Source organism: Taurulus bubalis (assembly GCF_910589615.1).
Source record: "Taurulus bubalis genome assembly, chromosome: 10".
NCBI classification, from domain to species: domain Eukaryota; kingdom Metazoa; phylum Chordata; class Actinopteri; order Perciformes; family Cottidae; genus Taurulus; species Taurulus bubalis.
In genome coordinates this window covers 3156542-3169644 of record NC_136598.1, presented here as the reverse complement: position 1 = coordinate 3169644, position 13103 = coordinate 3156542, and the positions used below count along the sequence as shown (strand labels likewise).

Sequence of the window (13103 nt, the reverse complement as noted above, 5' to 3'; positions counted from 1 at the left end):
ATGCTGTATTTCTATGAAGTTTAACAACAACGAGTTGACTGTTGAAGCCCATGTTCTAGTATTCTGTCAACATGCAACCTTCCCTTCTCTCACACTGAAACCCGTATGAAGGTCAGCAGTACTAGTTATTAAATCAGTCTTTTTTTTTATTCATCAAATGTTTCATTTTTTTCCCAGGAAGTTTATTTTAGTAAATTTTCCATTTCACTCAGTTTCTGAAAGTTATATTTATATTACGCCGCAATATCTTGAGTGGGAACGATGTGTGATGACAGAAACATGCAAGAAGAAAGGCCCCTGTCTGGAGTGTTAAAGGCTGGTAGGGAAGGCACATCGGCTCTCACGCCACACCACAGGAACTCGGGCTGATTACTGTCAAGCCTCAAATTACAGTCCTCCAAAGGGTAACGTCTTCGATCTAAGCGCCCCATCCCCTCAGTCGCCTGATCCTCCGTCCGTCTTCAAGAATGAGACAATCATGGAAAACACGGGATCAGTCCACTTAAGTCTTAATGCAACATGTTTTCTCTGTTTTTTAAATATGCCTGCTGGGTTTTTACCATGCTGTAATTCCACCCTGAAACCCCAAAACAAACAAGGAGATGCAAAGAAAAGTTTACTCCTTTTTTGCAACATTCAGGAGATTTCTCCATCTAATTTCAGCTCTTGTCATTTATTTTTGAATCATATTTTTCCTTTCGTTTGAAAACTTTGCATAGTGGAGGATCAGAAAAGGGAAGAACACCAGTCTTTACATGACATGGATTCCACCTATTGGCTGGCGAGGATAGTAGTCTGACTTGCGAATTATGGCCTGATTTTGGAAAAAGAAGAAAATCTGAAATGTTTGGTGCCCATAATTGAGTTATAGAATTCTAACAGTAGTAATGTAATCTGCATGTTTCCTGTCATGGTAATAGGCTTCCCGTTGAATGAGGGTTGGCACCGCGAGAGGCCTCACATGTTCATTGAAAGAATGTCCCTCTTTGTTGTGTGCAGATTATTCTGTTTCTCATCCCTCCTTCTGTAACGCCTCTTCCTCCTCAGGTCCTCTGAAGACGGACAGTTTTTCTGACAAGAGGCCTCTGCTGGGGGTGTGCAAGAGCACAGGGTCCTCTGGGTGAGTTCATACTTCATAATAAACGTCTCCACCTCTACCAACAGGATCTAAGATGTGTTTAACACTAACGCAACAGCAAGTGCAGGCAGATTAGCACACCATCAACCAGATATGAGTTTCTACTCTTGCTTTTATATTCGGCTGTAATGGACCTCTTGAATAGTTTAAGACCACTACTATACTTCTTTCTTGTAATTTTGGCCAAATGAAAGGAATGTTGGCCCAGTTATAAACGATAAAAAGAACTCCAGTATTTTGGTAAACATGGTATTAGTGAGTGTTGGAGGAAGACTTCGCTTCACTTTGTCGTCTGTCCTGGTTAATCTCTTGCAGAAGAAGGTAGCGATGATCCGATCCAGTTCTTGTTCTTCCCTGATACATAGTCCGATCCAATACTTATATTTACCTAAATGTTGATTAAGTGTGTGGGACGGGCTATGCTACATCTGACCCATCTTATTTTTCACAAGCATCCTGATCCAAATACTTAATGCCCATTCATTATATTACATTTAATTATCTCTCGAGGGCTTTGCTGCGTGAGTGTGTTTGAATGAGCGATTTAGATTAGATCCTGATGGTCAGGGTGGCACCTTGCATGGTAGCCTCTGTCATCAGAATATGAATGTGTGTGTGATGATGACACATCGTGTACAGTGCTTTGACTGGTCGAAAGACTAGAAAGGTGCTGTACAAATCCAAGTCCATATGAAACTAGATATCATCTTAGATTTTGCTTATGGTAATATCGCATGAGTGTCTTTTCCTGGTTGTAAAGCATCATGTGATGTAATTATCTGAACATACCAGACTGTTCTAGCTGTTCCATTATTTGTATTGTATCATTATAATCATATAATTATATCCACATTATTAATGATTATTTATAAAAAATCTCGTTGTGTAAATATATTTTTGTAAAACGCCAATGGTTGAGTATCAATTAGAGATGTGTGAAGTTGGTGCTGTCCTGATGTCGTGGGAAGCTTTTTTACCCTCACAAACTAACTGACTATACTGTGCTGACTATAAACATCTGCTTGCAGAGAACAGCAAAGTTTACTGCCACGTTACAGCTGATATGATCTGCTGCGAGTGACGTTTGTAAAACGGTGAAAGCAATGAGAAAAACAAGAAGACAAAACTTCTTAAAATATGCCAAGATACCAATCCGCTCGGCCTGGGACCTCTCTATTAATAAATGACATTGCTGCTGATTCCAAAGAGGGCAACGCTAAAAGCCTAAAAAGCTTAAGTTATTTTTTGGCAAGCAGCAAAAAAGTCTGAAACGGCATTGTCATGTTGTCACTTCATAAAGTATGGTGAATGTGTTGGCAAAAAGTGTCCTATTCACACATCTGGCAGACATAGAGCAGCACTAGCTTTTATTTGGAGTAGTTTTTGTGTCCACTTGAAAAAGGGAAGTCCAATAATCTTTCTATATTTACTATTTTGGTTTCCACCAAACCTCGTGAAAAATATCTGGTATTTTAGCTGCTAAATGCTCCACTATGTTCACCGGCTCGTCTCAAACTTGGTCTGCTGGCATACGTTTGGGTTCATCAGGGTTTTTTGTTGCTGAAAATAGCCGAGGCCACATTTCCTGCATCGGGTCATGTGTGAATGCGAGTAGGAATCGCTATTCAGGGGAATCTGTTCTGCCAATTTTCCACCTCAAAACCTAGAGTGCGTATCAATAACCATACTACTGTACTATTTGGTAGGCCAAAAAAAAGATTAAGTATATCCCAATACAAAGTATGTCCCAATACAAAGTATGCCAAAAGCAATATGCCAAAAATACCAGGATTCATACTGCATGCGGTCCCATTTTGCAGTATGAATCATGACTTGCTGGCTATTCTCACCCTCAGTCCTCTGTGCAGAGGAAGTATGAGCCGGAGGGTCAAAGTTCAGAGTTATGACAAAGTAGTATGTCCTCATGCGGCAGTACGTACCTTGTAAGATTATCTGCAGTACGTACTGAAAGTAAAATGAAAACATATGCAACTTGGAACGCAGCCCGAGTGACATTTCAAGGAAAATGCCTGGAAATGAATCAAAAGCAGTGCGGAGACGAGCACGTAAAGGGTTACGACCGTCTAAAGACGCTTTCATGTGGAGCGAACAAACCAATTACATGACTCCACTGATGACGTATTCATATCTGGTTTAGTATTTACAGCAATGCTTTAGAGGGTGATGGGACTTTTCTCGTAAACCTCAATATTAGATACATTACAAGAATACCGGCACCAGACAATAAGCGCTCCTCGCCCGCCTGATGTTCCTGAAAATAATGAGTCGTCTCCTTCTTCTTCGTCTGTTTTAATGGCGGTTGACATCCGTAAGTATATCAATACTGCCGTCTGCTGGACTGTTGCTTGTCGCATTCAGCGCGTGAAAAGGCACGAGACGAAAATGTTCCTGAAAGTGTAAGTAGTGGAAATCACCAGCGGTGCCTGGAAGGTTATCCCAGTAATTTACCGGTACTGTAAGAAAAAGGCTTCAGACCGGCTGCGAGACCAAAACAATGAGTTTAAAGTTACAAATCCCCTGAAGAGCTGAGGGGAACTTCAGTCAATCTGTTTCACATTGCACATGGTCATTTGACCCATTGTTCGTGTAAAGATATTGAGAAGTTTGCTTTAACTAGGTGGTTCTTTGGATAAATTCTTGCCATATATGTTACTGCCCCACAATGTGATGGACGTCATATAAGAAATGTTTTAAATATTCCAAGGACAAAATGTAATATTTTACAACTCAATACAACTGCTGGACTTCATTATACTGAAATGTGACAATACTAAGTACAACCCCAGTTGTGTGTGTGTGTATGTATGTATGTATGTATGTATGTATGTATGTGTATATATATATATATATATATATATATATATATATATATATATAGTTTATTTAACACCTCTTTTCAAATTCTCTTGGTTCTGTTGGATTGCATTACATTGTAAACTCAATGTGCTGTTGGAATGACCCATCATCATGATATTTAGTCTTTAAACAGTGCTAGGGAGGGGAAAGTGTTTTACTCTTTGCAATGTTACACAAGTACAAATCCTACATCTGAAAGTAATTTTCTGTTATTAATAAGAGGCATCAAAAGACACCCAACGTCTTGTTATGAACCCTTCACATGCACCCAACTGGAGCAGAGCCAGTGGATGTGGGCTTAGTGACTGTGATTCATGGCTTTCTAGTGGTGCTATGGTTTGCATGCAGTACCTGGACACCCCACAGGCAGACAGGAAGGAGGTGAAACAGATGTGTAGATTCTCAGAGTTGGGACTGGGGATGTCATGTCGTTGGCAATCCAAAGAAAGTGAATATATAAAAAAGTGATGGACCACAAGGCATCTTGTACTCGCCTCTCCGTACCCAGTTCATGCGCTCCTCTTCTCCTCCCCCAATTACTTGCGCTCCTCTTCCAGAGCAACACAACATTTAACTCGATATATCCTCCTTGGGAAATGAAATAAGGAAGTCTGTCTTCAGCCGGGCCCTGATGGAGACCAACCTCTTGATGTTTTCCAGGGACTGCCGACGCTGTCTCCCTGACGCCGTTGCTTCTGCTTTTCCAATGTCCTCACTGACACCGAGGGCAGCGCTTTGACGGTTTGGCGAATCATCCAGGCGTCGCTCGACACTAATGCTAAAAACATGCACTGTGTTGAAAAGCAGAAACCCTGACCTCTGGCTGAATGGCACAGCCTGGTTCTTCCCCCAACAGAAGTGCTTGGTAAATAACACTTTGGTCAAAGAAGAGAAGGAAAAAGGCTTCCGGGTGCGGCGCAGTACTTTCCATTGGGCCTGTTCATAAACTTACTAAGGTCCTCACACAATTTTTAGCATATAATCATTTTGAAATAACAGCTTTTGTTCACCACCAAAAAGGATGCCGTCTTGACACTTAAATGAAAAACAGATTGAAGCCTTGGCCGCTACAGCGGTGCTGGTTTAGAAGTTGGTTCAGTCAGCTCTAGGCTTAGATTACAAGATTTGCAAATTAAAGGAAAACCAGAGAAGGGAAAAAGCATGTGTGCTGAAGCCCTGTACTTGTGGATTTCCAGTCAGGCACACTCAACATAATTTTATCAATGGAAAGGATTATGCGTTAAGTCCAAACAATGTATGGATCCAGTGATTTTCTTGACAGTAAAGCTACATTAAAGCTACATATGCGTCCCTTTCAGTCTTTGCACTAGTGCCAGTGGGCTTTCGGAATTAGTAAAGAATGCTGGTGCCATTGCAGACCGTGGTATGTCTGCTCACATTTCTGGAAAGGATTTGTGTTTCCTTTCCCGACTTGCTGTTGTTATTATTTTCATTCATTTTAATTGCATCCACAGGTATTAAAATTCTGGGAGACTTAAGGCTGCGTTCTCTCCAAGACAGAGGAAACTTAACTGTTTGTGGGTGAGAGTGGGTTTGAGAGTGCACACTTCTTGGGCAGAAGTTCACTGATGAATAACCGTGCTTTGTTCTCCAGATTTTGGGAACTGTCGGTGACATTTCCAACCTACCAGCAACCCCCTCACAATATCTCCAGATGCTGAGAGGATGTGGTCCTTTTTTTCTTTTCACCAATATAGTCCTCCGTCACCGTGCATATTACTACTGGATGTGCTATATCGGGGGTTTTGCTAATACATATTGATATTTTGAGCAGATATCAGGGTCATGTTTTTTTAAATGAGCTCCATGTCATGAATGTCGCCTTCCCTGTCTCGTACTTACATTTTTAAAGGGGTTTCCATCTGCCATTCCCAAAGGCTGATTGTACATTCAAACGTTTACTTCCATTTACAGCTCTTTTTTTTTTTTTTAACATATCGTTCATGATGTTGATGATCATTGAAGCTGCGGAATCAATAGCATTCAGAGTGTATATCCTGGGGAACTATGAAGCATGAAGTCTGTGTTGTGGATTTGGCAACACCCGACTGGCCTTGAGACGCCTCGGGGTCCCCCAGAATGAGCTGGAAAGTGTTGCGGGTGAGAGGGAAGCCTGGGTCGGCCTGCTGGACCTGCTGCCACCGCGACCCGAGCCCAGACGAGGGGCTGCTAAGAAAAGCAATGTATAGTAAAGGTGTGTGTGTGTGTGTGTGTGTGTGTGTGTGTGTGTGTGTGTGTGTGTGTGTGTGTGGCAGTGTATGTGAATAACTGAACAAAAGAAAACCACGAGCCTTCATCATGCCAGCCGGCAATCTCCCAGAGGGGGAGACTGCAAGATGAGGGAGGTGTTTGTAGGGCAGAGCGTGCCAGGCCAAGGTGTAGCTCAGCCACCTCTCTCTGTGATGGGGCTCAGGCCAATGGAGAAAGGAGATCACCCTGAAAATCAGGGTTTATGCTTTAAAAAAATATGTAAATACAAACTTTTGACATCTGATGGGATCTGATACAACTACTGTAAGTCTGAGAAAAATACAGTGGAAAAACCTGACCTAAACAAAGAAACATGATTCTTCAGTGAATCAGTGTACTTTGTGTTTATTGTGAAGGAAGCACCATTTCATGGTGTCACCTTGCAAATAAATGAATGGGCGTGTTTCAGTGGAATCTAGACACACCCCGTCTGCGAGTGGAAGTTCCAAAGGGGTTGCATCTGTATGATCCTCCATTCACCATCTACAACACAACATGCAAAGAGAACCAGGGACACCTTCTCTACAGTTGGAGGGGTTGTCTCTACACTGAAACTGAGAGCATCCCAAGAACAATATTCTCTTGACAAAGAATCAGCCACAGTATGTTCTGAGCCTTTAATATGGTAAATGCCCAAACAGTACCATTGTAAAAACAGAAACCAACATATAAATCTGTGGTTGGGAAAAGAAAAGTTTGTGCATTATGACCCGTTTAGATGACTAGAATCAGGTAAACTTCAACATTTTGCAATGCCCTCACAAGAGCAAGAGTGCCTTTTTCTCAGAGTAATTCAACTAATAAGAGTTTTAAGAGTCTCCAAGAGAAAAAGAGGACAAAACACAATACCGCTTCAATGTTTTCCAAAGCTTGCTGGCATAAATCGGATGTACTCTGCTCCAGCCTTCAGCAGATCTGTCAAAAAGTTTCTCCATAAACTGTGATGGTAGCTCACCAAACCCAAAAAGCGCATGGGCTCCTTCTTGGAGGTCGGCACTGGGTACTGCTCAACCACAGTCACCCCATCATGTACCTGCCCTTGGCCCACTCCCTTCCCAAGGTGACAGTTGCCTGTGTGAACTCACACTTGGCCAAGTTGACTGCCGGGTGTCGATCAGCTCCTGATGTGCTGAAAACAATTTCCCCACTTATGCTGTAAATCCCCGCGTCATCAAGGTACACAGTACAGCCCAAACACAACCACATTCATTGGACGGTGAAAGGTCACTGGTGCATCCCACAGCCCAAAACTCATCACTGAATCAGAGAATAGACCAAAAGGAATTATAAAGGCTGAAATAGCTTCTAGAGACAGTGGAAATTGCCAATATCATTTGAGCTAATAACATTTACTGACAAACTGAGCTGAGCCCACCTGATCCACACAATCTCCTCTGTGCGTCTCATTGGATAAAGGCCTGGTTCAGTTACCCCATTTACCTCACGATAATCAGTACAGAACCATGCAGGGGGAGGCCCAGCTGGAAGAAGCTTCAGCAATGTTATTGTCGAGCATATATTGTATTCCTTTCCATTACCTTGCATTCTTCTCAAGGTTTTGATGAAACCTTTCCAATACCCCTCGGCTATGAGCATGGTATGAAGAAGCCTGATTATGTTTCACCTTGAGCTGCTTCAAAACTTGAGCAAACAAATGGGATTTGACACATTACTCTAAGCAAATAAACACTTCCAGACTTTAAACGTGGTATAGGACCAACACAATCAGTGATGTGTTGCTCCAATGACGGTGGAATGGGTAACACACAAATGTTTCTCACTGAACCCATTTTCCCACAAACGACTCATCTTGCAGCAGAAAAAGGCACCACATAACTCACAATGAACAAATCTAGGGCCCACACATTTTTACCGGCCCCTTTACAGCGCTCCTCACCTGACACTCATAGCCGTCAGACACAAAAGCTGAGAAATCTGCTCCAGGCTGCAATCTATTCCAGATTCCATCCGTTCACATGAGACGGGGAGGAATAACACTGCAAGACATGACCGACAGGAGTACAGGCTTGACATACACACTACCAAACCCACTTTTAACACTGGACCTAACAGGGCAGTCAGCTTTCCAATGTCCCCTGCCCTTGCAGTAAGAACTTCCTTCACTCACATCAACCATGTCCCTGCCCCCACCTTTACCCACTTTACCTGGGAGAAAGTTGCTGCCATTCACCGGATTGGTAAGCATGGAATTTTATGTGAAAGACAAACACAACGTGTCAGACAATTGTGAAGTACAAAGAAAATTATACATGATTTTAAAAAAAATGCAATGACTAAATAGAGTCCACCTGTGTGTAATCTAATCTCAGTACAAATACAGCTGTTCTGTGACGGCCTCAGAGGTTTGTTGCAGAAACCTAACACTGCACATCACCGTGAACACACCATCCCCACAGTCAAACATGGTGGTGGTAGCATGATGCTCTGGGGTGCTTCTCTTCAGCAGGGACAGGGAAGTTGGTCAGAGTTGATGGGACGATGGATGGAGCCAAATACAGGGCAGTCTGGGAAGAAAACCTGTTGAGTCTGCAAAAGACTTGAGACTGGGGCGGAGGTTCACCTTCCAGCAGGACAACGACCCGAAACATAAAGACAATGGAATGGTTTAAACAAAACACATTCATGTGTTAGAATGGCAAAGAAGAATGGGCAAAGATCTCAGTCTCTAGATGTGCAAAGCTGGTAGAGACATACCCCACAAGACTTGCAGCTGGAATTGCAGCAAAAGGCGGTTCCACAAAGTATTGACTCAGGGGGGCTGAATAATTTAGCACACTGCACTTTTCAGTTTTTTATTTGTGAAAAAAATGGAAACATGTATAATTTTCTTTGTACTTCACAATTGTGTGACACTTTGTGTTGGTCTTTCACATAAAATTCCAATAACATATATTTATGTTTGTGGCGTGTAATGTGACAAAATGTGGAAACGTTCAAGGGCTATGAATACTTTTGCAAGCCACTGTAGTTATTGGACAGTTGTGTATGTTACTGGTAGTGGAATCATCAATTTCCCATCAAAGCCCGTCTCCCCATTGTTTATCTTTAAAAGTACAAACAATGTCCGTTCAAGCTGATGTGCTGTGATTTCAGGTTCTGCATGTGAATTCAAGTTATCCGCTGACATGGATAATGTGTACCTGGCCTTTTAATAATGGCATCATGTCATGTTTGCTTTCTAGTGCAGTGCTTCAAGCAAAGACATTGTTACTCTACCTCTGTTCATCGTCATTCTGGGTGCCATCTGCCACCTCCTGCGCCTCACAATGACAGGAAATGCCAAGCAAAATCAGAGTAATATGAACGACAAAAATATTTCATACTCCTGAACACGTATATTTAAATCAGCTTAAAGTCCTGTACGCAGGCTATTAATTACATGGTTGCAAGCAGAAAATTCCACTTAGCTCACACACACACACAAACACTTTTGATGACAAAAGCCCATTGTGGCACTAAGCCCTTGTGCTTCAGTGCATTTTCATGACAGGTTTTGCTCTGTGGACAGGATGTATCCGTCTTCTAAAGTGTATTAAATGGAAATCATCAAGCATTTGTATAAAGCGATTCACCAGATTAAGGGGATTTGGAGAAGTGATGCTTTTTATCCACCATGAGGTTATGGTGTTCTTCACTGTCACATTACGACCACACAAAGGCACGCGGACGGACACACACACACACACACACACACACTCTCTTGCAATCCAAACCTACTCAGTGTGTAAGCTAGATGCTACCATTAGTGACTTAGGGAAGTTACCCTGTATATATTTCATTTGTACTTGTACTGTCATCTTGGTTTGTTGTGAAGCTGTATTGATTGGGTTGAAATATCATTTTTTCTGTATTATAGCACGTGACTTTAAAATGACATGCACATTTAAAAAAGCATTTTCTTTATCTCGATCAAAATTGATTCCACAGTCTTCTGTCTTCTGAGAGCCAGGTGCTCTCTAGGCTTTAGGTATTTCTTTTCTTTTTCAACTGTATTTGCGGCTGAAACTGTTCAACATCCTGCATATATCCTTCCCATATATTATAGGTCTTTCTGTCTGCTTCTCTCACTTTTCTTTTTCCCAAAAATGTGATATTGTTTGTGGAGTACAGTTAGTGGCCGTGTGTGCTCCATGCTCCCTCTGACAGCTTGTTGGAGTGAGAAGGGTCAACTAAACGGGGCGGGGCTTAGCGAAGAATCAGTTGTTTGACAGTTGTTAGCCCCGAACAGTTAAGTATGTTAGAGATGAGAATTATGTCCACAGCTAAATGTTCACGTGCACTACATTGCATATGGTATTTTGATCTCTTTTACTCTTTTGATGGAATTGTTCCTGGACCCTTTTGTACAAGCCCCTGTGTGGAAATGAGAGTGACTGTAATCTGGTCTTCCACTTCCCCTTTTTTCATTGACACACACACACACACACACACACACACACACACACACACACACACACACACACACTTGTTCAGGGCATAGGCAGAGCTTCGGGACTCAGGCTTCAGTCAGGAGCGTTTATTTTGACTTGCATATCTGTTTAATGTCTGTCGAAAATGTGCTCTGCCTCGCCAGTTTTCCCCCTTCAAATAGGAAGTCAGATTAAACTCAGTAGGACTGGAAGCAGTGCATATAAACACACCCGACAAGCTGAATGATTAGTAATGACTTTTCAAACCTTTACCACAAGCCCATTCCCTATACCAGGCCTCTGTGGTCAAAGCAATTAATATTTTATTTTACGAGACTTTCAACTTTCCTTTTACATTTAACAAAGTACATGGCAGTACTAATGTAATTTTCTTCAGATGTTGTATGAAAGATAAAGGAGCATTGGCTTGGTGAAGTAATACTGGTGGGTCTTAACTGTGCCAATATTTTTCTAACGTCCCAGAGTAGAAATCAGTCTTAACTGGCCAAAAACCATCGGGTGCATTTTTGGCCCTACTTTGAGGTGCTGGAGTAATACTTGCTGCCAATATCCAGGAGTGCTCCAGAGGGGACCTAGCTGTTTGGAGCTGCCAGGAGATGGTGTTTAGACGGAGAGATATCTATCAATGGCATTTAGCTCATTATCGCTCGATCCATCACTTTGGTCCAGTGACCGGTGATCCCACAACCTTTTCTCTTGCAGGTTTACTTGTTTGGTTCAGAGTGAACTACCTCAGCAACTATTGGAAGGATTGCAATGCAATTACCGATGTCACTGGAGCGCAGTCGTGACTGTTCATTCAAGCTTCACCAGCAGGTTGACAATTCTGTGAAATTTCTGATGGATCAGCACCAATTATGTAAAGACATGGATCATAATGATTTAGGTGATACCCTGACCACTCCTTGATTACCACCATGAGGTTGATATTCAGGGGAAAATTCTCAACAAACATTGCATGGATTGCCAGAAAATTTGGTACAGACATTTATGTCTCCCTCAAATTGTATTAACTTTGGCGCCATCATCTGATAAAATTTAGATTGGTCCAAAACCTTGGTTTATGACTCATGCTAACCTGAGAAACTACTTTGGTAAACATGGTCAGCATATTGTCATTGTGAACATGTTAGCATGGTGACACAGTGCCTACTTAAAGGCCCACAGAGCCGCCAGCATGGCTGTGTACTCGTATTTGTCTTGTTTTGACTGATCTTTTCAACGTGCAAAACAAAGAACAGGCTCTCTTTGCAGAATACCAGCTTCCTGCCACCTTGTACCACACATCATTTGATTCTCTCACAGCCAACCATATGGCAGCAATTAATCAAACTTTGACTGCTCTTACAAAACACAGCGAAAGCACAGATTTGTTTTTGTCCCTAACGTAAATGTCTTATTGGTGAATATCATTATGGGATAGTTGCTATTGGTTTGCGTGTAACCCAGATAGTTTAGTCCCTTGTATTATTTGACTATTTACATAAAGCTTGCATGTTTTGTTTTTTTACCACTATCTTAACTGTAAGTTGCAACATGTCATCATAATTTCTGCTTTATGCGTGAGAGTGTTGTAATCGACATCAAAGTCTCCCCAATGAGTCATCCCTCTCCTGCTGAAAGTCAGCGTAGGAAGTCTTCTCTATGGTAGGCGTGTTTACGGTCCTATGTTTAACTTTCAAAGGAGTGCTTCTCAGATGTTTGATAGATATGGCTTAATTTTGACCTTTTTCCTCCCCATTCCCTGAGTCAGGACTCTATGATGTGGCTGGAAAGTGAGTTTTGAGAGCCGGAAGCCTAAGCACCTGATGAAATAATTATTAAGCCATTTGATTGTAACACATAAATGTAACCTGGCTTCCAGCTGTCCTCTAGCATGCCTCCTTATGCAGAAACAGATAGAAAGCAAAGAAATCAGATAGAACATTTCTAGATCCTGCTCAAGATGTCAAAGCAGAAGAAGGAACTCCTGCATGACCAGATGTTTCTGGTGTCAAGTGCTTCCACTTAACTCAAACAGAAAAAATTGGCACAAGGCAAACAATGCTAAAATTTGATCTAATGCAAGCTATGGTTTTAGTAATGAATATTAATATCCACTTCCCTGCTGACAAAAGAAGGAATAAGATGGATTTATAGACTTTATTGCCTATACATAACGTGTGTCCAATGAAATTCTTGTTGTTGTTATTTGGTAGGTTCTACAGTGAAGTTAAAGTTGATATTCATTTGACTTTTGTTTGACCTACTTTACAGTCAGATTGAACAGTTCAGTTTACAATTTTTGGGGGCTTTTCGCTAGAATGTGATGCTGTGTACTACTTAAACAGACACTAAAACACAGGTCACTGTGTTTCCAAAACACT

General features: G+C 41.8%; 1 protein-coding gene across 2 annotated transcripts in view; it reads left to right on the top strand.

Annotated features, from left to right (window-relative positions):
- The window catches only part of bcas3 (BCAS3 microtubule associated cell migration factor), a gene marked incomplete at both ends in the record, with an annotated part of 311433 nt that overhangs the window by 15421 nt on the left and 282909 nt on the right, over nt 1–13103 (top strand). For both annotated transcript variants that reach the window (XM_079225410.1, XM_079225409.1), the window contains one exon: nt 1048–1120. In XM_079225410.1, the coding sequence (XP_079081536.1) occupies nt 1048–1120 (73 nt within the window). The remainder of the gene's footprint in view (nt 1–1047; nt 1121–13103) is intronic.